This window comes from Danio rerio, chromosome 5, assembly GCF_049306965.1.
Source record: "Danio rerio strain Tuebingen ecotype United States chromosome 5, GRCz12tu, whole genome shotgun sequence".
In the NCBI taxonomy this organism is placed as follows: Eukaryota; Metazoa; Chordata; class Actinopteri; order Cypriniformes; family Danionidae; genus Danio; species Danio rerio.
The window spans coordinates 46,006,871-46,032,008 of NC_133180.1; the positions used below are offsets into that span (position 1 = coordinate 46,006,871).

General features: G+C 35.4%; 2 protein-coding genes and 1 long non-coding RNA gene across 6 annotated transcripts in view; 2 read left to right on the forward strand and 1 right to left on the reverse strand.

The window, feature by feature from the left end:
- Nucleotides 1-14,927, reverse strand: part of LOC141385594 (uncharacterized) — a 63,967-nt gene extending 49,040 nt beyond the window's left edge. Inside the window, exons 1-2 of the long non-coding RNA XR_012406318.1 lie at nt 14,848-14,927; nt 8,867-8,965 (exon numbers count right to left, since the gene is read on the reverse strand). This is a non-coding gene — a long non-coding RNA (uncharacterized lncRNA). The remainder of the gene's footprint in view (nt 1-8,866; nt 8,966-14,847) is intronic.
- Nucleotides 1-25,138, forward strand: part of dmrt1 (doublesex and mab-3 related transcription factor 1) — a 346,340-nt gene that overhangs the window by 176,551 nt on the left and 144,651 nt on the right. The gene's annotated exons all lie outside the window — the stretch shown is intronic.
- The window catches only part of smarca2 (SWI/SNF related BAF chromatin remodeling complex subunit ATPase 2), a 111,245-nt gene continuing 100,619 nt past the window's right edge, over nt 14,513-25,138 (forward strand). For 2 of the 4 annotated variants that reach the window (XM_073949888.1, XM_073949889.1), the window contains exons 1-4: nt 14,521-14,703; nt 16,525-16,764; nt 19,568-19,697; nt 24,232-24,564. In XM_073949888.1, the coding sequence (XP_073805989.1) occupies nt 16,540-16,764; nt 19,568-19,697; nt 24,232-24,564 (688 nt within the window). In that variant the 5' untranslated portion in view covers nt 14,521-14,703; nt 16,525-16,539. 4 annotated transcript variants of the gene reach the window in all.

Sequence of the window (25,138 nt, forward strand, 5' to 3'; positions counted from 1 at the left end):
AACTCTGTCAGAACTCCTTTACGCATTTATGATGAAGAGTATATGATTACCTTTTGTGCCAGAGCGATTTTATTATTTTGCACAAGTTGGAGACCGGACCACTTGTTTCATTGAAAACAGGTGTCAGCTTTTATAGTTAGTTTCCACTGAGGGGCAGCTGCCCTGGAAATAGTGTTCATCTTACAGATTTAGAACATTCACGTCATTGATTTATCAACAAGAAACTGACAGACAGTGGGAATTAACAATGAAACATTTACAGAAACTCTCTCACCACCATCATTTCCACCATCCCCACCATGCACTGCATTTTAACCAATCCTCACTTTAAACAATATTGCCTACAATAATTTTCCAACAGCAATCAGACTGTGTACACCTTTTTTTTTTTTTTTTGGACTGTGTACATGTCTATCTGTGCCAACATGCAGGGGTGCAACTACACATTTACTGAGGGGTATGCGGGTACAAGTTTTGAAATAAAATTTAAATAAAAAATTCAAATAGTTTTGAGCAAAATAAGTTACCAAAAGGCCTGATGTATCTTTATGACATAAAAACACACACATATATATATATATATATATATATATATATATATATATATATATATATATATATATATATATATATATATATATATATATATATATATATATATATATATATATATGTTTTATATATATATTTTATATATTTTATAAAAACATGTATATAGCATAAAGAATGAATCTTGATCGAAGGATTAATGTAGGAAAAATGTGAATATTCTGACTGTTTGATCATGTGTCAGTTTTAACAGGGTCAAGAATCATTATAATCAAGTATAAAAAAAAACAGATAGGGGAATTTTTATTCCAAACAATATTTTCTATTTTATCTGAAATATATTGAGGAATGTACTTACATAAACATCCATTTTGTGTGATCCCTCTTATTTTGGCAAAATAATGAATTAATTAATAATAAATAATAATAAATAAATAACTTTTTTTCTGATTATTTTTTATAATTTTTGACCTCAACTGTGCTGTATGTATGATTTGACAGTTTTTACTTTGATCAATTTAAAAAAATCTAAACAGTTACATCTACATGAACACTTTACACTTGGCTGTGTGACTGCATGTTATTGTGCTAAATGATTTTGAATTAAATGTGAGTACCAACGAATGCAACTCATGGTTTAATTTTTAAAAATAAAATGCAATATTATACTCGTGTAAAATGCTAAATAATCATTTTTAACAAACCATATTTGTTTATTTTTATTATTTAAAACTTTTAATTAGGATAATTTCAAAAATAGTTTTGGCACCATGGTGCCTGAAAGGTGCCTAAAAGGTCTATTAATACCTCAAGGGTACATATTAATACCTAAAAAGTACAAAAGTGTTCCTCTTAATTTTTTTTAGATACTAATATATGCTTTGAGGTAGCAATATGGACCCTTTAATTACAAATGTGTACCTTTTGAAAAGGTACCACCCCAGTGACAGCTCGTGTATCTTTATTTTTTAAAGTGTATTGTTATGTTTTTTGGGAGTATGTTGTTGTATTTTGCACAGTCTGTATTTTGCACTGTCTGGAGCCAGCACCTAAGCTTTTCACTCATCATAGTACACATAGTGCTGATGATGATGTGACTAAAAGTGATTTGATTTAATTTGATTAGATTAGAGAAATTGGTCAAAAATAACCAAATATTTATTTAACCCCCAATATAGGTATTTCAAATACGTGGAAAACAAGTGCTGACTACAGATTTGAAAATACAAATAACTAACAGGTAAGCATTTGTATTTTTAGAGATGAGCTTAATAATGGGTCTCAGCATTATAGGGCTTGTGAATATAAATGAAAATTCACTAATTGACATACTGACCAAAACATTTGTATCTGTCATTAATTTCTACAGATGTAAAAGATCTGAAATGTAAGCTCGTGCAAAGTTATTTCAGAATTTTAAACATTACAAATGATTACATTTAGTCAATGTGGACCTGTAATATCATATCTTTTGATGATGTGGGAACAAATGTGACAACAAAGTTTGAATTAAATGAACGCAAACTTTAAATCCATAGGACTGCTGCATTGCAAAGTAGAACGTATTGCATATTTGCACATGTTTGGATGTGTTATATGTTGTTGATTTTTGCTTTTTTAAAAAGACAAAGCAGAGTGCAATTTGATTTAACAACCTTTGCAGACTGTTGCAGGGTTTGGCATAAAGTCTATGATCGTGGATTAAGAAGTGAGTCTTTACAACGTAAGGTTCTATCAAAGTTAAGCAAGAAAAAAAATAATTCAGTAATTTAAAAAAGGGAAAAGGATATGACATGTTTAAAGTTGTATGATCTTTAATAGTTTTTAACACAACAATAAGAGACTAAATTCATTTGGGATACTGTGAACTGAACCACTTATCTCTTCATGTCAAAAGACCATGGTGTTGTGCAAAACATAGCATAATTAATAATTACAATACACCACTCATGATGTGACACTGATTCTTTTTTTTTTTTTAAATTGTCGATTTTTACTCACTTGGGTCAGTTTTATTTTTAGACCATACTACGTATTGTACTTTCTTCAAAAGCACATTTAACATAGCATTCCCATTCTATCTGTGAAATGCTAAACATCGCATTTTAATAACTGATTATCCCCCTAGCCAAATTTATTAGGCATATGTTTGTTAGATGTGTCGACCTTTTTAAATGATTAAAACTGTCAAAAAGATATAAAAATATATAAAAGATCTGTATCCTGAATGAATGATTTATTCATTCTTTCATTTTTCTTCAACTTATTCCCTTTATTCATCAGGGGTCGCCACAGTGGAATGAACCACCAACTTATCCAGCATATGTTTTACAGAGTGGATGTCCTTCCAGCTGCAACCCAGCACTGGGAAACCCATACAGACTCATTCACACACACTACAGCTAATTTAGTTCATTCAATTCACTTTTAGTGCATGTCTTTGGACTGCATGGAAAAAACCCACGCGAACACAGGGAGAACATGCAAACTCCACACAGAAATGCCAACTGACCCAGCCAGGGCTCGAACCAGCGTTTTTCTTGCTGTAAGGTGACAGTGCTGCTAACCACTGAGCCACCGTGTTGCCCCTGAATAAATGAGTTTGAAAAAAAGCTCTTAGGATATACAGTAATAGTTGTTGTAGGAGAGTGTTTGCTAAGGTCTTATGTCAAATGCCATTCACCTGATGACTTCTCTTCTCGCAACAAGTCATCACCAGCATAAAACAAGGTGAAAAAGTTACATACACACCCGTCCTGTGCACCAAGAAAAAAAAAAAAAACCTTATTGTGTTTCCAGAGCTGAAAAATGAAAACAAAGATTTGCCTTGTGAATGCTAACGTGAGAGGGCAGGGACGTGCAAAATGGTGTCTGTGTACATAGGAATCAGAAATTAATTACAGATGGGGCAGCTGTCATTCTGCCAGTGGCAGCTCAACAAAGCTGAGCGGAATACCTGAACCGTGGTTTAGAGGGGTAAACACTTAACTTATTCACTGCGCCTTCATATGGCATCTGAGCTTCTGTCAGAAAAAGACAAGCACTGTTATGTCTACAGTCAATTGAGAGGCAATTACGTGGGACTAATCTGTCATTACTGCTAAAACGAACTAAGCCCACAGACATTGTATCAAATCACATGCGTCTGACAAAGCATGCCTGTCAGATAAGCCCGCCGCATACCGACGAGAGCGGAGTTTGTGTGCTCAGGCACAGCATGAAAGAGGGAAAAGGTCAATGTTTACTGTATGTGGCATGCAAAGGGCCGACTAGCTCAAGTTGTCGATGATACAACAGATCGGCATTGTGTAATCTTCCTTTCACAGTGGTTTGGGTTGACTTGTCACCACGATGCCTTATTAATTGACTTTCACTGCCATCCATTTGGTGTCTCGATGACTTAACAGACTCCTTTATGGCCGCCGGAGTCAGACTTTGGCCCCTGAGAATATGAGACTGACAAATTAAGATAGAAAGTCAGGCCAAAACAGTTTCTCACATACCACAAGCTTCATGTCATCCTAGAGTGTTTTGAAAACCTGAGATCTCCACTGATATGACAAGCTAATGCATGAAACTCCTCCTCTACGGCCTGTATTCATTACATGCTCCAGAACGGCCGGAGACACTGACCAGTCCTGTGTTGTTTAACTTTCTGAAAACTATATCTTAATCCAGCTGAAGTGTTTAGATGGCTGGGTGGGATGTGTACTTGCGTTTGTGCACACACAGCAGATGTACAAATAAAGATTTTACTCAGGTTTATATATTTTAAATTGTATAGCCTGTGGGTGTCACATTGGCGCAGTGGGTTGCACGATCGCCTTACAGCAAGAAGGTTGCTGGTTCGAGTCTGGGCTGGGTCAGCTGGCATTTCTGTGTGGAGTTTGTATGTTCTCCCTGCGTTCACATTTGGGTGCTCCGGTTTTCCCAACTGTGTTCAAAGACAAGTGGTATAGGTGAATTGGGTAGGCTGAATAAGTGAGCATGGATGTTTCCCAGTGATAGATTGCAACTGGAAGGGCATCCGCTGCGTAAGACATATGCTGGATAAGTTGACGGTTCATTCCGCTGTGGCGACCCCAGATTAATAAAGGGACTAAGCCGAAAAGAAAGAAATGTATAGTGTGTATGCTGACATCTTAACATGCACTATTTCTCCCTTTCACACTTCCACACACACACACACACTTGACACAAAAGGTGCGAGAATAAAGTAGCTCTAACTGATCCCAGATGCTGGATGGTCATTGGTGGTGGTCAGGTATTTTGCTGACATCATCCCACAGGAGTTGAAAGTATTCAGTGTGACAAGTTAAAAACACATTGTGAGCTTAAATTGTTCATCTTAATTTAAAGACAGTAAAGCCAACGTTTTTTTCTTTTTTTCTTTCAGGGCCCCAGACTAAAGAAAGGAAGATTTAATATGTACCCATCATAAATGTTATAGTTAAAAAAAAAAAAAAAAAATCTTGTAGTATTCTGATTTTATTACTGTTTTGGAAGAATATGTGGAAGTGTTTTAAAAATAGTCTTTCCACTTATGGTTGCAATGTGTCATCCAACTATTAGAGTGCAACATTCAGATTCCTGAAGTAAAAACTTTTTTAACGAAAACTGATCAATCTTTAAAAACAGGCCTGTTATTTTCCACAAATCTGCTAGCATTAAAGTCATTTTTTACCAATCATGTTTAATATTGTATTTTTTTTTTTGCAGGAAAAAAACCCAGTCTCATTCTGAAAGCCAAATATGTCCCAGGAGTTACGTTTTATTGCAATATTTGTTTTCGTAAATCAACCAGAGGCCACTGTGTATGCTTTTTGGGATCTCGAATTTCTTTTACGAGTGCCATTCACACCTGCTGTTCTCACGTAAATCTACCAGAGGTTGCTGTGGACTGACTGACTGACTGAATGAATGACTGACTTACCGATTGACTGACCCACCCTCCTTCTTCCCTAAACCCAACCAATAGTGTTTTCAAAAGCACTGACTGACTCACCTGCCCACTTTACTAAACCTAACAGTTTTAAAAAGCAATCACCAAATTTTTACCCCGTTTTCAAAATTTTCCACATTTTCACCTTGTTATTAACTTGTATTTTTTGGCTTCAGGTCTCACTCGCCTTCTGGAATCATTCTTCACCAGACTCGAACAATGTTACCATAGTCAGCTTCTCTCTGTGTCTCAAGTCTACAGACGTACATGGACAACTTACTGGACAAACTGGTAACAGCGGGAAAGCGTCAATATGGAATTTAGCATTCAGCTGCTAAGTCATACCGCCCTGTAGCGTTCGTTTTAAAGACGAAATGTAGCCATATGTACTTCTGGCTACATAATTCGTGATCTCCAGAAATGTATATAGAACTATGTTTTCAGAATGAGTTTAAGTTGAAAAAAATGTAAATACAGTTTATCACTGAGACAAAACCAACAAAACAACCTTTCATAGAAGAAAGTAGAGGAATGGCATTTTTTTTAGATTAACTATGATTTAAATTATGATCCTGAAATTATGGAGGTGGTGTGGGGGTGCAGTGGGTAGCAGTGGTCTGTGTGGAGTTTGCATGTTCTCGCCGTGTTGGCATGGGTTTCTTCTGGGTGCTCTGGTTTCCCCCACAGTCCAATGGTGTATATAGGTGAACTGGGTAAGCTAAATTGCCTGTAGTGTATGAGTGTGGATGAGAGCTAACGGGTGTTTCCCAGTGATGGGTTGCAGCTGGAAGGGCATCTGCTAAGTTGGCAGTTCATTCAGCTGTGGCGACCCCTGATTAATAAAGGGACTGAGCCGAAAAGTAAATGAATGAACGAATGAATGAAATCATTGACCTTTGATTGCTGGATTAGTTTTCACTCTTCTTGACAACTGCTTGCAGATGTTCTCCTTTAATCAGTCACTTTAAACTGTAGACCAAATGTGATTCTCAGACCTACTAAAACCCAGACAACATGTTAAGTGAGCAACTTCCCAGTCCATGCTGATTCTTCTTTTTATTTTTTTTTTGCGTAAAGTCTCTTTACTGGTAGTAATGTGTCTTAGTTTAGCAGATGTCACGCAGGTAAAGATGATGAATAGACAGCAGAGGATAATAGTGAGTGGCAGAACACCTGCAACAAAGGCAACTACAAAGAGGCCTCACTGACAGCGTTTCCTTCCCCCCAGCCTCCATCCTGACCCCTCTGGAATCCCGCACCATCTTGGAAAAAGATTTCCAGCGCTGCTCTTTATCAGATGCCGGTCCCAAGGGCCTGTTAAAAACCCTGGGGTTTGCAAATCGAGCACCAGCGCGGCAAAATTAAAGGGTCAAGTGATAGAAGGTGTCCTGCACCTGTGGATAAATCTGGCTGAATTCCCCTCCCAACAGGACGTCAGAGCAGCAGATAAACACTAACTGAAGCACGTAAGATAAAAAACCAAGGATGTAGCCATTTGGCCAACAGGGACCTTTAAGAAACCTTTTATTGCCACGGATGGACAAAATGGTCACTACTTAAATTAAAAAAGTCAGATTTAGAGGTGCCTGACAGGTTCATTTGTATCTCCGGATGCTTTATTTTCACAAGAATGGACATATATAGTGTCTGTAGGATGATAAAAAAGAAGTCCAGTTCATTAAAACATGACTTATTCTAGGAAAAACAATACAACCTGCAACCAGCGAGTGTCATTCACTGAAACACGACACGAGTTTATTCAAACTTTTAAGTATCCTCCACAAACTGATGTTTGTTTTAGGCATATTGGGTGTCAATAACATAAAATTCAAAAGTGGAATGGCTTTGCGACAGACCCCTGCCGCGTGGCTTCATGTAAATACGAAAGGCTTAATAAGGAAAGTTATCCACCTGTGACGCTCAGAATACCAACAGCACCACGTGCAAAACAAACAAGCCCTCGAAACAGATGTCACATGTAAAACTAAATATAACGTGCCTTTGGTTGGGTCACACCTGGAAAACACAGGCAATTAGCCAAAGTAGCCCATGAAAGCCGCTCAAATCTAGGGTCTATATATATATACTGTATATATATATTTGTGGCCACTGTGCAAATACAAAGCGCGGTGAAATGCCGATACTGCCATGACGGCTGATAACCAATGTGTTTATACAACGCCAGCAAGAGCTAAACTTGTCTTTCTATGAATACATTACACCGAGGCTATTGTGATGTACAGTATGTGAGATTGTTATTATAAGCCACATTTGCATTCAGCTAAAAAAATATTTGTGCTCACACTGTTGAGCTTATTTGAGCTGGTAGTTTGAAGGCATGTGTGAGATTCAATCGTTTAAGCTGCTAAGTGTCATTTAACTTATTCAAATATGTATAGTGACAAATCACCTAATGTGCTTCAGGATGAGTACTGGTTGGGTGACTGTGCACACCCCAATTGGGACAGTGGGCAAATTTCATGGTGGGCAGGCTGAGGAGGTCATGGTTTTAAGGCAAATTGATTCTGAAACCACCGTCCACTGTCATTTTCCATGTCAAATGAATGCTGGTCTGGTCTTTCCTGACCAGTGAATCTGAAGTGGAGGCACTAACCATTCAGGTTATTTGGAGGCTTTATTTGGATGAATTTACATTCAGGAACCTTGCACACATCCTATTTTTTTCAAAATGGCAAGAAAATAAAGGATTACTGAGCAAAGGAAGCAGAGACAGAGCCAAAACCATAGACTTTGTTTACCTGTCCAAAGGCTATTCAAATACAACCTTTACTTTGAGCCTTGCTGTCCAACAAGATTTAATTGTTGTGACTTACTCTGCATATTGATGTACTGAAGAAACTAAAGAACATGTAACAATCTTAATGAATATTTTGTCATGAGTTAAATTGCTCTGGAAACTTTAAATATCCAAATCATTAGAGCTTCAAATATATTGTAATGAACTGATTAGAAAAGCAGAACCATCACAGATGCTCAAATGGTGTTCCCTACAAATACCCTAAAAACATTACAAACCATCAAGTTTTAACCATTAAAGCCAGTACGTTTTAACGGTTTCTCCAAGTTCTCCAAGTTCTTTAAGCAGGTGTTGTTTTGTCTTTAAATAAACATATTTTAGTTGTAATTTAGTATTAACATGTAACAAAGTATCAGACCGTGTAGAATTATCTGCCATTAGAACTGTTACACTTCTGTAATTGCTTCAATTTTTTAAATCAGTACAGCTGTAATGTCTTAAAAAGATAACTTAAACTATAGCCAGATCTACAGTAGCTATATCGTATCAAAAAAAAAAAAAAAGATCGAAAACTATGATCGAATCAAACTGCTGTATTATAGTTTCATTTGAAATACCTCATTTGTTGACGCAGGAGATGATGATAAAGTTTGTGCAAACATATCCATATCTCTATGATCAGTTGCTCCCTCATTACCTCATTCTCTTGGGTGCCACTTTGGTTGTGTCCATTTTGTTAGAGGAAATCAACAGAGAAAGTTAAGTGAGCAGCACATAGGCCTATTTACATATTCATCAAAAGTCACTCTCGGCAGCTTGGTAATGTTCCTTATATTGCTGCAAAAGTTTTTGATGTGAAGTGATTATATCTGGGTATTGAATCACGGCCAATCTCTTGAAAACGGGTGGAAGTAAATTATATGCTGCAGATCGCTTAATGGCCACTGATGTTGTTAACAATTTTTTATTTCTACATACACTCACTGGCCACTTTATTAGGTACACCTTACTAGTACCGGGTTGGACACCCCTTTGCCTTCAGTACCGGGTTGGACACTACCTTAATCCTTCATGGCGTAAATTCATCAAGGTACTGGAAATATTTCTCAGAGATTTTAGTCCATATTGACATGATCACGCAGTTGCTGCAGATGTGTCGGATGCACATCCATGATGCCAATCTCACAAAGGTGCTCTATTGGATTAAGATCTGGTGACTGCGGAGGGCATTTGAGTACAGCAAACTCATTTTCGTGTTTAAGAAACCAGTCTGAGATCCTTCGCACTTTATGACATGATGTGTTATCCTGCTGGAAGTAGCCATCAAAATGGGTACACTGTGGTCATAAAGGGATGAACATGGTCAGCAAAAATACTCAGGTAAGCTGTGGTGTTGACACTATGCTCAATTAGTACTAATGGGCCCAAAGTGTGCCAAGAAAATATCCCCCTCACCATTACACCACCACCAGCCTGAACCTTTGATACAAGTCAGTGTGGATCCATGCTTTTATGTTGTTGGTGCCAAATTCTGACCCTATCATCCGAATGTTGCAGCATAAATCGAGACTCATCAGACCAGGCATCGTTTTAACAATATTCTATTGACCAATTTTGATGAGCCTGTGTGAATTGTAGCCTCAGTTTCCTGTTCCTAGCTGACAGGAGAGGCACCTGGTGTGGTCCTCTGCTGCTGTAGCCCATGTGCCACAAGGTTGGGCGTGTTGTGTGTTCAGAGATGCTCTTCTGCATATTTCAGTTACTGTTCTATCAGCCTATCAGCTGGAACCAGTCTGGCCATTCTCCTCTGACATCAACAAGGCATTTGCACCCACAGAATTGCTGCTCACTAGATATTTTCTCTTTTTCGGACCATTCTCTGTAAACTCTAGACATGGTTGTGTATAAAGTCCCAGTAAATTAGCAGTTTCTGAAATACTCAAAGCAGCCCTAAGTCTGGCACCAACTACCATGTCATGTTCACAGTCACTTAAATCACCTTTCTTCCCCATTCTGATGCTGCTCTAAATCTGCAGCAGATCGTCTTGACCATGTCTACATGCCTAAATGCATTGAGTTGCTGCCATGTGATTGGTTGAATAGAAATATGCTTTAACAAGCAATTGGACAGGTGTACATATTAAAGTGGCCGAAAAGTGTACAGTTGAAGTCTGAATTATTGGAATTATTACCCCCCCCCCGCCCCCCCCCCCGTATATTTATCCCAAATTTCTGTTAATTTTTTTTTTTTTATATTTATTTTCAACACATTTCTAAATACATTAGTTTTAATAACTGAGTTCTAACAATTGATCTTTGTCATGCTAATATTTAATATGATATTTTTCAAGGTACTATTATTCAGCTAAAAGTGCAATTCAAATGCATTTCTAGGTTATGTTAATTAGGCAAGTTAGGGTAATTAGGCAAGTCATTGAATAAGATTAGTTTGTTCTGTAGACAATTTAAACAAAATTTTGCTTAAAAAGGTTAATAATTCTAACCTTAAAATGGTTAAAATAAATTAAAAACTGCTTTTATTCTAGCCAAAATAAAACAAATAAGACTTTCTCCAGAAGAATAAAAATATTATCGGACATACAGTAAAAAATTTATTACTCTGTTAAACATCATTTAGGAAATATTAAAAAAATAAATAAAACAATGAGCGGCAATAATTTTGACTTCAACTGTATAACCTTTAATCATTACTTTATAGCACAATATATTTCATCTTATTTGTGATTAGTTATTTAACTATTATTTTAAAAGGTGATGCCTTTTAAAGACTTGTGGAACAAAGTATTCATTTAAATGCTCTTTGGTGACGCCATTTCACACTTTTTTTTTAAGATATTGCCTGTTTATTTATACTTACCAAAGTCCCTAATCCTACCCAATACCCAAACCTCACTGCTATAATAACATTTAATATAAAGTAAATTAGTAATATATCGAGGCAAAGTCATAGTCAAAGGTTTGTTACTAGACACAATTTTCCCTTATAATAAAGTGTGACTTGTTGATTTTTTTTTTAGGCAGGTGGTTAAAAACACTTAATCATATTTCATAATGTCTCATTGTACAGTTGACAAAAAATGTCCACCTGTGTGACAAAAAGCCATTTATTTTACCATGCGGTTAGAAATGACTTGATAAGAGAAACAACCACAAGAATACAATCTGTCATTCCAACACCGAGGTCACATACAACAACGTGCCTATCTCACCTGATAGCATCAGCCAGGTGTCAGAGAAAGCTGACAGGCGATAAGGTTACACTGCAACCCAAATTACGTTTAGTCAGGGCTGCTGTTACAATTTGTACATAAATACATGATTACTATCCAAAAGACAAATGTATCTTTTAAGTACATTTATAGATGCTGTAATTAATGTATTAAGGAAGAGAAGTCTTAGAATACAGTTTTAGATTAAATGCAGTTCAAATAACACAACTCTTTCAAATAATTTAAACTTGATGTTGTATTAAGTTAAATGATTCAAGATGGCTTTGAATTTTAAATTGGAGGTTTATGTATGTGCAAAGTGTTTATCTTGGCTTGTGTTTGCTATTTAGTTTTTTTTAATGGTGTACAGTATAGTGTAGTTTCCATATTCATAGTTGAGATGTTTTTAAAAATAATTATTATAAAAAATGAATTTACAAAATCCTAAAAGAACAACAAAATTAGCTATAATTTTGTCAGCATGTTCTCTTAATTATATAAAATCCAAACAATCAAAACAGTATTTCCAAAATAATAAATAAAACACTAAAATGTTCACTTTTGGTTTTCTTTGCAAAAGGGTCACCTAATCTAGTTATAAAGTAGGCAGTACTTGTTTTGATAAATACATTGTAGTGTACAGTGACAGAACAGTTCTGTGATTTTTAGGACTTTGTATTTTTGTTTTTAATGACATTTGAGAAATAATCAGTTTTTTACCGCACAATTAATGTGATTTCAAAAATGTTACGAAAACATTTGACAATAATGTAAATGCTAATGCAGGTTAATATTAGAATTAAATTTCTTGGAAATGAAATGTATATATATTTAGTGTCTTAATGCAAATGTAAAAAGATGCACTAGTGGCAATCGTGAATTATGGTACACTAAAAAAAAAATATTTCTGCAAAATTGTTGCAAACGATTTATGTGTTGAATTTCAAAACATTTTGTGATGTTCAGCTTAATTTGTTTGCTTAAATTCAGCCCAAAAAAATATTTACAACCACTTAAAAAATAATAGTAAATCCAAGGAATTATCTTTGACTCACGTTTCAGTGTAGAGCAGTTTAGTAAAAATATATTTTATTAATTTGAGCAGTTTAGGTCTTTTTTAGTATTCATTTATATAAATGAGTTACAATCCATATGATTTACTCACTTTATCACTCTGGCTGTTTAAACTACCTTTGCTTTAAACGGGCTGTTGACAGTATTCGGGATTAAAACTCACTGAAATCTTGAACAATGACTCCCTCAAGTGGTCACATCATAAAACTACGGTTTATTTCGCTTAGAGGCCAGTGAATCCTGTATTTTAGGGTAGGTTTGGGTTAGTATCTGCACATGGGTCAAAGATGAGACATTCCCCAAAATATACAAACGTGATTTTAAATGTAGCCTACAAAAAAATATATATAGAATATACAGAACTCAAGTGTCTAGTTGTTTTAAATGACTTGTGTAAAAATAAAATGTCAAAATAATGGTAACAATGTTCCGTTCTGTAAAAATTCAACAACATATTCTGATGCTTCAAATAAAAGAACAGTCATTATATTATATTTTATAAAATTATATTATATTTAGCTATGTTATATTATATTTGGTTATATTATGTTATATTTTATTATATTATATTAGGCTTTGATATGTTATATTAGGCTATATTTTATTTTATTATATTATAATTGGCTATAATATATTATTTTGTGTTTTATTATATTATATTATATTATATTATATTAGGCTATATTATATTATTTTATTACATTATACTATATTATATTTTATCTTAATACATTTTAAATTATTTAAAAAAACTTCTTGCTGATAAAATGTGTAAAATATTGCTTGACAGATTGTAGCAAAGTATACACATTTAAAATAATAATAATGAAATATTAAATAATTAAATAATGAAGTATTCCTAGTATTTGAAGCCCCATTGGGTTCATTTAACAGTCCGTGTATACAGTTCATATGGCATCAAATTAAATTATCCTTGGTCTAAAAAGGCTGTATATGTAAAAAATTTTAAAAACTGTTTATTCTTTAAATAATGATATAAAATATGTCATATTATTATAACGGTTACTTTATTTATTATTAATTTATTGCTCAGAAATAATTAAATAATTCACATTAAATGGAAGTATTACATTACTACACTTATTTATTATTTTTTTTGCTTGAAAATCGTCTTCGACTCACATTAAATCAAACAAAAATCATTTAAATATACAACTTAACAACATGAATAAAAAACAAGGAGTTTTTCTTCTTCCTGTAGTTTTTCATCTTGTTCCCCAGAATACATGATAATCATACAAATGATCATTTAAATATTTTACTAAGGAGGCTTTTAAAGTTTAAAATTGTTAGGGTTGGGTGGTCTTTAAAGATTTGGACCAAGCTGGTAGCATTCCCCCTATGACTAAACCAATCAGAAGCCGTGAAGTTATTATTTCTTATGGGAGTCAAACTTCGGCTCAAACGAGCAATTTAATTGTAAAAAATTAAATGTATATTATACATTAAATATTTAATTTAACATTTAAATTATAATTAATGTAAATATACAATGTAATACATCACACTTGGTTTTACATCGAAAACTAAAAGCATTTTCCTCTTTGTAGCAAACAGTAACATGCTGCTTACACAACACATGCATTTGCTATGGATGTAATTTTCCCAATAATATCGAAACATAAAACAAAGCGTCTTTCTAAAAGATACGCGCGGACACAAAAAAGTATGAATAAAGCCCATTCTGTGCGTTGTGTGTGAACGCGAGAGCATATAGAAGAGTTTGTCCCTAAACGCCCTGGCGGACAGACGAAAGTTCCAGCACGTTCGTCGTTGTGTGAAGTGAAAGTTATGTATCCGCCAGCCTCCACCCCCAAATATATCACTAAATGATAGACGTGTTCTTCAGCCAATCACACGACAGAGGCGACTGCATTTCCTGCTCTCTCAGCCAATCAGAAATAAGAAAACACTAAAAAACGCGGACTTCAACTTGTCAGCAAAACAGAAGGGGGAGGGGATCAACATATGGCAGTCATATTTCTGAAGCTGAAATAATGTGCTAGACCTTTTATTGTGTTGTTTACCTCGCAGAAGGTAATTAGGTTTAAATACTCTTTGCTTGGACATTTATACTAATGTATATATGTCAGCGGGCAGCATTTTGGGCATTTTACTGATAAAATGTGGTAAGCTAGCATGCTAACATAACTGTACAGACGGTTAGCGAGCTGTTATATCAGACGGGGGGCTAAATAAGCTTGCTTGCTATTAACTTTGACAGCATAAAAGCAGGCGAGTAAATGACTCGTCTATGAATGCAAGAAAAATACCTTCGTAATCCAACGAAACAGAAAAGCTGCTGTGAATGTGCGTTGGTGGCGCGCTGTGATGGGAAGGTCCCAGAAAGTTTGAGATTTCAGGAAACTGCAATGGCGTGAGGGGAGACAGTCATGACAGCAGGTCGAGGAAGCCATGATCCGATCACAGCAACTCTCTCCAAATAACACCCCGCTATCACTGCATTGCTTCTTTTTAAAATAGGCCTTTTGCGTGTGATATCACCGTTAACAGCGACTCTTCCTAATTAGGCTCTATTTAAAGTTTTAGTCATCATGCTCTGAACACTAAACATAGGCCTGCACGAATGCATTTGTACATTCAACAGCAGAATAACGTTAGTTGTTTATTCAGGTCTTTAGCCTGGGCTGATCTGCGTGAATGAACTCTTGTTGGTTCATAGAGACGCGAATAATTACTGTAATTTTAAATAAGGTCTGTAATTAAATGTTAGAGGGCATTTTCTTGATAAAAGTGTGTTATTATCTTACCCTCTGCAATGTTTTACTCTTTACTGTCATACTGGTGGCTTGTGATTCTGTATTTTCATTCCAGAAGTGCCGCTTGAGGGGCGTGTCTGAGCACAGCGCGGGTTATAGTTATGCAAATAACCCTGTCAAAGTTTTGGTCTACCGTGTTGTCTTTTACTTCATAGTAGAAACAACAATAAAGCAGTGCTAGGAAACAATGCAACTTATTAAGTCAAAATCACTCAATTTAATGTATGTTTCCTTTATCTGAGTGGGTGAGGTCATAATAGGCTAATAATAATAATAGTAATAATAATAATTACTATAGTAATGATGATGATGCACTCACATGGGAGTCAAATGTTTATCTAATAATTATTAATGCTAATTTATATATAAGATAGTTTTACAGAGCAAATTAATTGCTTGTTTTTTTCAGCAAGCAACATGCTTAAGAAACTTATGCAAAGTAATATGAAACAATGCAATGTTAGGAGTAAAATATTTAACAATAGCTTAAAATAATTGATAATTGTTCTAAATTATTTGAAGCAGGGGGAAATTTGTTTTTAAAAAAAATCTGGACCCTGAACTATCAAAAATGTATTGCACACATTTCAGTATTATGACAGAACTTGGTTTCAGGTTATTTATATATAATGATGCAAGAAGTCACAGCAGAGTGTAATGCAGTTTCTTCTGGCGTGTTGCTTTTTATTTTAAAAGAGAACAATGCATATTTCTATGTATTAAAACAAGTTATACATGTCGGATTATTTCTGAATAGGTAATATTTATTAATAATAAATATAATCTTAAATGCATTTTAGTTTATTAATGTTTGTGCTCCTATAACTTGCATTTATATGAAGTTTTATGATCAATTTACAGTGAACCTTTTCATAAGATGCATTTGGCTTGAAAATGCTGTCATTTGGGGTGCCAAGCAATGTAGTGCAGGCATGACAAAAACCCAATAGACCCATCTTTTTTCTTCTTCTTCATATTTTCTTATTTCTTCATATTGTCAGTTCATGGGTAAAATAAAGTTTGTGGCAATTTTAATCTGATGATACTGTAACTTCTGATGTTTACCTAATACCTTATAACCACAGACGTAATTTTACTCAAATATTGAAGAATACGGTAGGAAAGGCTTCATTTATATTATCTTTAAACTTTTGTCAATTCCTCTCACAGCTTCTCAGCTGATAGATGGCCACCCCCAATGAGCCACCTGTTGGGATGTCCCATGCTGGTCCCTCACCGGGTGCTGGCCTGTCTCCGGGCCCCATCCTAGGACCGAGCCCTGGACCTGGTCCTTCTCCTGGCTCTGTACACAGCATGATGGGCCCCAGTCCAGGACCTCCGAGTGTCCCACATACAATGCAGGGCCAAGGAGCAGGAGAATACTCACAAGAAATGCACCCAATGCATAAGGTAGAAGAAAATTCAAAACGATTCAACCAGTTGCTTCTCTAAATGATTCGCCTTTTTGAAGCATTCAAAACAGAAATGATTGAGCGTATGCCTAATTATTGAACATTTTGTATTGAACTGAAACTAATATGAATCTGTCTGCCTGTCGTTAAATAAGAAAGCTGCCAAAACAACTGAACTGCTGAAAAATAATATTATCATTATAAGCATTACTTTTAAATGATCAGATCTTTTTTGTATACCTAACACTCTTAATAATTTACTTATGGTTTGAGATGTATATTGTTTTATTTCTTTTGTTTTATTTTTTATTTTTTATATTAAATATTAGTTTTTCTTTGATGTATTGATTTTATTTCTTATCCTTTATGACATTTATGTAACTAGCTGTACAATGAATATGTATCATTTGTTTTCAGGTCACACAATATTAGTACAAATTAATGTTTTCTGTATCCTGTTATTAATATTAATAATAAAAAACTAAAATAAATATAAAAAGCATTGAAAACAGCGCATGTTAGCGGCACCTAGTGGTCAAAACTATGTAAATGCAACAAAAACTCAGCCAAAAAAAAAAAAAAAAATGAATGCAATTGACCTTATTCTCCGCAGACGAGTGGGCGCTGCCATTTGAATCTTTTTGGCACGAGACTTCCGGTCTCATTCACTTGCATTCATTTTTAGACATTAAAAACTGCTCGTTTCGCTGTTTAATGTTGCAAACTGATATTTCCTTGTTGTATTATTCTACTTGGTCTGTATAGTCATGCAAACATTTGTTTGTAGAGCAAGTAGTTTGACCGTTTTTTGCCGTTTATTATTCCTTGTCATTTTTCCCATAGGCGACTGAAACGGAAGTTCTAAGACAATCGCGAAAACAGGCGCACTTCCGCATTTTAGAATAAGGTCAATAGAATGAGTGGGATCTGGCTGCAGAATCAGTGCAGATGCAATCTTAGTTGCATGTAATGCTTTTAAATGGGCTCACCTAACCCCACACCTAACCCTATCCATCAAAGCATCACTAGCTCTATTGAGCGCATTGTGTCTGACATTGCATCTCACAACTTGCATCATACAAGCTGCATTGTTTCTTTGTTCTGCTTGTTGTGAACTTTAAATTGAAATTATAACCTATAAATGCACATAGCTCACAATCTAATGTCCCTAAATAGTCCCACTTTATATTAGGTGGCCTTCACTACTATGTGATTGCATCATAAAATAAATATACAATGCACTTACTGTGTTAATAATACATTGCAGAACACTTCTGGTGCACTTGAGGTGATACGGGTTGGGATAATCACTGGTTTGGTGTTATGAATAGGTTTATGGGTGACTTCAGGTGTAAGGGATGGTCAACAGTGTAACTGCAGAAATTGATTACATGCAAGTATTTAATCAATCTTGAGCAAAATGCAAAAACATGTATTTAAACCATAAGTACATTGTAAAAAATGCTTAATTTCAGTGTACGTATATATTAGTTGACTAAGCTCTGCATACCCAGTACCGGGTTCGGGATGTCATTTACTTTATCGCAATCTTTAAATTTTTAAGGTCCGTACTTGCCAAATACCCCCATAAGTGGTTCCGTTCCATCATCAGTTGAAATAAAACAACTTTTACATTGATTATGATAGATAAATTTTTTTTCCCTGATTACTGACATGTGCAGGAACCACCAAAATTAATTACAGCAACCAAGACCACACAGAACCTAAAAGGTACACTTACAAATTTGAGTTTACAAAAAATAAAATAGAGGTTTATTATTATTTGAGGGGTTTATAATAACACTGGCAATACATACAATTATTTTAATAACTTTCAACAGTGTTTAATGAATATTCAAAGGGTTTTCTTTAAAATGAAAAGAAGCTTTTGCAATTACATCTCTGCATGTGGATTTGAGAAACTTTTGAATTTGGGCAGGCGAAATCCAGGTGGAAACCAAAAATAGCACCTGACTTTAAGTTAAGGCCACTTAATATAAAGTGGGACCCATTTAATTATAAGTGTCAGCGTAATATGCATTCTTTTATACATTTTCAAGGTGTATATATTGTTGTTTAATGGTGGGCTCTACTAAACTAAAAGATACTTTGAACAACTATTAGCTATTCTTCCATTATTGACTTATTGAAACATCTGACAACTCAAAACAAATCGGAGATGAGACAAATGCTTTGAAACTTTATTTTTTGTGTTGTTGTTATCATTGACTTTCTATCACCCTGGCATTGTTTTGTTTACTATATTGTCATGTATTTGTTTTTTAAAGAAAAAAAATGCTTTAAAACCTGTTCAGTCATTCAGCACTGGAGGAGATCTGAATGATTCATGTATGAATTTTATAGTATTACACAGATTACTTCCAGTGGCATTACATTTTCAAAACGTTTTGAAACATAACTAAGCTTTGTTCACTGCAATCATGCCACCATGTAAATTTAATTTTGCATACTCCGAACCACTGATTCGAAACAAAATATTTATAAAGGTTTCGAAGCTACATGAAGCAGTGTGTTGAAGTCAGCCATCACTAGCATAAGGTACCATTTAGTATTCAATTTAATTTAGTATTCAATTTAATTTAGTATTCAATTTAGTAAAAGTATTATTTTTGGCATTGATTAAAAAAATAAATAATCTTCTAGTAATTGCAAAAAAAAAAAAAAAAAAAAAAAAACAGATAATGTTCATTTTCATTCAAGTTCATTTTCCAGTGGTTGGTTTGATGTTGTCTGTTAATTGTGTGTGTGAATTGTTGGTCTAATCTCCCATCTCTTTTCAGCCTATGGAGGGAATGCATGAAAAAGCAATGGCAGACGATATTCACTATGGCCAGATGAAGGGGGTGGGCATGAGATCACTGCACAGTGGCATGGGTCCTCCACAGAGCCCTATGGATCAACACAGTCAAGGTACAATTACATATAATCCAAAGTATAATAATGAAGCACTCAGCGGTTATAATTTCACCCTGAATTATATTGTAGTTCAGCTCATCAAAAGAGGCTCTTATTTTGCCACTGATGTCTGTGTGTCTGAGCCTCAGAGGAAGCTGGAGCAATTATCTGACAGTGTTTATTTATTTATTTGCGCACTTACTTTTAGGGGCTGCCTTTATGTTCCACCAATTATCCTCATATGCTCGTACAATACCTCTGATCTTTTGCACTCTCTTTATTGCCAAGGCAACCTTTTCTTTCATCTGTTCCTCTTACAGTTGTAAATGCGTCTTGTTCTTAATGTTCATAATTAAGTATTCTGCAATTAACAGTAATGAGTTGTTTAACCAAAATGTCATTTTTTTGTTGATAGCAGCCTTAAAGTGGATTTACATTTGCAAGAATTCCGTGGTTTGAAAGGGTCTATTGTCAGTTTGATTTAATAAAAATACATTTGGTGGGATTTAAACAAAAAAAAAAACAGGATGTGGTGGCACAAAGTGCAACAGATATCTTCATGAGTTCATAATTGATAAAAAAATGAATCACTGTACACACATATAGTGTGTTTAACCCAACAGATAGCATTGCTTAGATCAGTGGTCACCAAACTTGTTCCTGGAGGCAGGCCCGGATTGGCTAATCGGGAGGACCTGGAGAATTCCCGGTGGACCAGTTCATTTTTTGGCCACAAGGGCCGGTGTCCCTAGCTGCTTGCACTCTCAGCAGTCACACTTTTTTCATTTATTTATTTATTTATTTGACCATAGATTCACTCTTTTTATTCATTATTTTGCCGCAGCTCCGCTCTTTTTATTTATTAAAATGCAGCCTGCAGGTTAATGATGATGTAACTATCATTCAACCCCAAAAACCAGCATCTTAGTGAATATAAGAATTCGAATAATTAATATTAATGAATAAATGACGGTTCACATTATGTAATAAATGTGACATAATTTGAATGTCATCGTAACAGCGCCATGGTGGTCTAGTGGTAAGCTAGACGCCGCTGATCCATGTTTGAACCTTACCTGAGTAATTATTATTATTTATTCATTTATTTTTTTCATTTTATTGTTAAGACATATAATACTGTTTGGGTTGTTGAATATTTGAAGTTCTAAAGCAGCTGTTTTCTTGAAAAAGACGTGATAGTGTCATTAGAAACTGAATTGGAAATGACCTTATTTAATAGTCAGTCGTGAACTGAGGTGGGCCGGTCTAAGACTTGAAACTCCAGGGCTGAAAAGAAGTCCCACTCCGGCCCTGCCTGGAGGGCTGGTGTCCTGCAGATTTTAGCTCCAACCCTAATCAGACACACCTGAACAAGCTAATCAAGGTCTTGCTAGGTATACTTGAAACATCCAGGCAGGTGTGTTGAGGCAAGTTGGAGCTAAACCCTGCAGGTACACCAGCTCCTCAGGACCAAGATTGGTGACCCCTGGCTTAGATGTTTGGTAAATTAAATTAAAAAACATATGAAGAGTTTAGATGCAAAAACCTCTAAAGGCCGTTTTCTACTGAAAATAACGATTTTCTCCGACTCCTATGTGCAGGCTCTGTAATTTTACTGTTAAAATGATGAATGAGTTATTTTCATTGACTTAAACGAGAATATAAACATAGAAGGCTGGAAAAAATGCTCATTTTAGCAGAACATGGCATTTAGAGGTTTTTGAATCTGAACCCTTCATATATATGTCATGATAGGTGTCAATGTGGTGCAGTGGTTAGCATGATCGCCTCACAGCAAGAAGGTCGCTGGTTCTAGCCCTAGGGGGGTCAGTTTGCATTTCTGTGTGTCTCTGTGTTTGTATGTTTTCCCTGTGTTAGCATGGATTTTCTCCAGGTGTTCCGGTTTCCCCCACAAGTCCAAAGACATGCGCTATTGGTGAATAGGGTAGGCTAAATTGGCCGTGCTGTATGAGTGTGAAAGAGTGGGTATGTTTCCAAATGTTGGGTTGTGGCTGGAAAGGCATCCACTGCATAAAACATATGCTGGATAAGTTGGTGGTTCATTTTGCTGTGGCGACCCCAGATTAATAAAGGGACTAAGCCGAAGGAAAATTAATGAATATCATGTAAAACAATTACATGTTCTAAAAGTGTTTTCCTTTGTGTTATGCCTTAAAAATAACATTATGAACTGTAAGAAAACCAGAACTAAATGGATATTTTATTTTATTTTTTTGCCAAGAAATTTCCGATGGAGGAGTTATGGAAATTTTAGGTTGTTTTTTATACAATGATGGAATACGTCAGATAAGGCTGTAATGCATATTCTCTTGGCAAATTGCTTTTTATGTTTATAGATGTTTTTTTATGTTGTTTTTGTGATACAACAATGTTGTACATATTTCTTTATACTTATAATCAGAAAAAAACAACAACGAACAAACAGTTTTTCCATTAATTTAATAGGCCGACTGAACCAAGAGAACTAAACTACAAGCATGAAAACATTCTAAAACCAAGCAGCTTACTGTTGGTATCATATTTGTGACCAACATGTGCTGTTCATGAGCAAGTTTTCTGTCGGGAATATTTTCTCCCTCTTGTGAAGCTTCCATATATCCACTCAAAGTATTATGTCACCAAGTAGTGGCAATCATGACTGCATACCTTAAAATGTGTGCACATAAAAATACAAAACGCAAAAACTAGAGAATAGGGATGCACTGACAAATTTTTAGTCCGTTATCGATAACCGATAACTCTTAAGATTTGGATGTCCATAACTGATATTAGCCGATAAATATAAATATTTTTCTAAATATTATTTATAACTATTTACTAAATGTTATAAATATTGCAAGGTGATTAGACTTATATTCACCATTTCACATAAATCATTCATTCATTCAGTTTCTTTTCGGCTTAGTCCCTTTATTAATCAGGGTCGCCACAATGGAATGAACTGCCAACTTATCCAGCATATGTTTTACGCAGCGGATGCCCTTCCAGCTGCAGTCTAACACTGGGAAACACCCATACACTCTTTCATTCACACATACACTACATCTATTTTAGCTTATTCAGTTCACCCATATCGCATGCTTTTGGACTGTGTGGGAAACCGGAGCACCCGGAGGAAACCCACGCAAATATGGTTAGAACATGCAAACTCCACACAGAAATACAAACTGACTCAGCCGGGGCTCGAACCAGTGACCTTCTTGCTGTGAGACGATCTTGCTACCTACTGTGCCACCTCGACACCCCTCACAGAAATCAGCATACCAAAAATAAATCATTTCCTTTTCTTTATAGCAAATGAACATGCAACTTGACTGTTGCATAAAAATAATAGATTAAATGACAAAATTGGATTTAAATAACAGACAAGTAAAATATATAATTTAAATAAAATTAAAATAAATGTAAAAAAAATTAAGAACTAAAACCAGCTCAAATATTCTTAAATAAAACATGTTACAGTAATGTACATATGTCCAAATATGTAATGTCCGGAAAAGCGCTCTGAGAGATGTTTTGATAGTTCAAAGCCACTGTACAAGCGAAAAGCTTAATACAGATAGTATTATTTTAGAAAATGCGGCATAAATTTGTCCCATTTGGAGTTTTAGATTCATTTGAACATGTAGCTGCTGCTTGTCAATCAGACAACACTTCTATGTTCATGCTTTGTCAATTGCTGGAATAATGATCATTGAAAGGTTTTTGATAAACCTTCAGATTTATCATAGTCAAATTTGTCCTCTGAGTCACATTTTGACACCACACCTGAGCACTGATAACTTAATGACAAACACAGTGCATTATATAGAGACTTGTAAAATTATATAGAATTTGGTTGAGAACCACTATGCTGGATTCATGTCTATGTCGGCTCACTATGTGTGTGTGCGCCGTGCTGATAGCCATCATGTGCGCTCGTTTTAATCATTACAAATATGCAGATCAAACTGTATACAGTCTTACATCAACAACAAATTGCAAGCAATGCGTTGCTAATAACAAATAATTAAAATATATTACAAACAACCCAACGAGTTGTTTAGCATGTGTGCATCGCTGCTATTATGCTTACATATGTAATATTTTTTCTGTGGTGTTTTAAACCAAAATACATAATTACACTCAGTCAAATAATCTGCAATGATAAGGAATATGGTTACTTACTGAGATGTTAATGCACAGCAATACCACACAAAGAAAGGACGGGCTTTGAAGAAATTCTTAATGTGAGGAAAGCTCGTTATAGTGCACTCAAAATGTCTGAACAAGTTCAACCCACGCATGTGTGAGGCAGGCAGTTCAGTACAATTACATAATTTATTGGCATAAAGATATCAGCCTAATTTTGAGACCGGACCGATAACATAAAAAAAAAAAATAAAAAATCTATCGGCCGATAACAATATAGCCGCCAAGATATATTGTGAATCCATACTAGAGAATCAAAGCAAAAGAAAAACTGATAAATTCGACAGCACGTCGCATCATTTCTACAGAATACATCTTTTCCTCTTTTGCTTTTTAGGATACATGTCGCCTCACCCTTCACCGATGGGCCAGGTGCCGGAGCATGTGCCTAGCCCCATGTCAGGAGGAGGGCCGACCCCGCCACAAATGTCCCAGGGTCAGTCGCCCATGATGCCAATGGATCCGCAGGGGATGGGACAGCAGGCCAGGGGTCAGTCTGCCTTCAGCCCAGTCCAGCTACAGCAACTCAGGGCTCAGATCCTGGCGTACAAGATTCTGGGACGAGGCCAACCTCTGCCTGAAAACCTACAGTTAGCTGTGCAGGGCAAGAGGAGCCTTCCCACCATGCAGCAGCAGCCCGTCAACACCGGCCCCTTCAACAGACCTCCAGGTGAGTCTGAGTTTATTATATAGTATTTATTTTAAGTTGTGCAGTTTTATTAGTTTTTTTACAGGGCTTGAAGATAACGTTTTACTTCGTAGCACCTGGGCTCTGAACTTCAAAAATTTAGGAACACCACAAAGAATTTAGGAGCACCCACCTAAAATGAAGGAGCACCAGTGCAAATTGTATAGGTTGGTGTCACATGACGTTATTGATGACGTGAGACTCTTTTATGAAGTGATTCTTCCACATAGAAATCACTATCAGAACATCAAAATGTTTCTGTTTTATGTTGTTTATAATTGTTTAAATCGGCCAAAATAAGAAATACCGAACAGTTTTTACTTACAAAAGTTTTTGCTCATAAAAGGAAGAAAGTTGAAGAAACTGGCTGAAAAAGTAAGAAAAGGTGGCATGAACAATTATTCAATACATCCATGTGAACAAACTTTTTTTGAATGCGATAATTTGTTTGAATGTTGATGTGTTATACTAACATCAGATACAAACACCACACAATAAAAGTAACATGAACCTCGAGATGCGGAGCAGTGCTGAATGTTTACTGAATACTGTATTT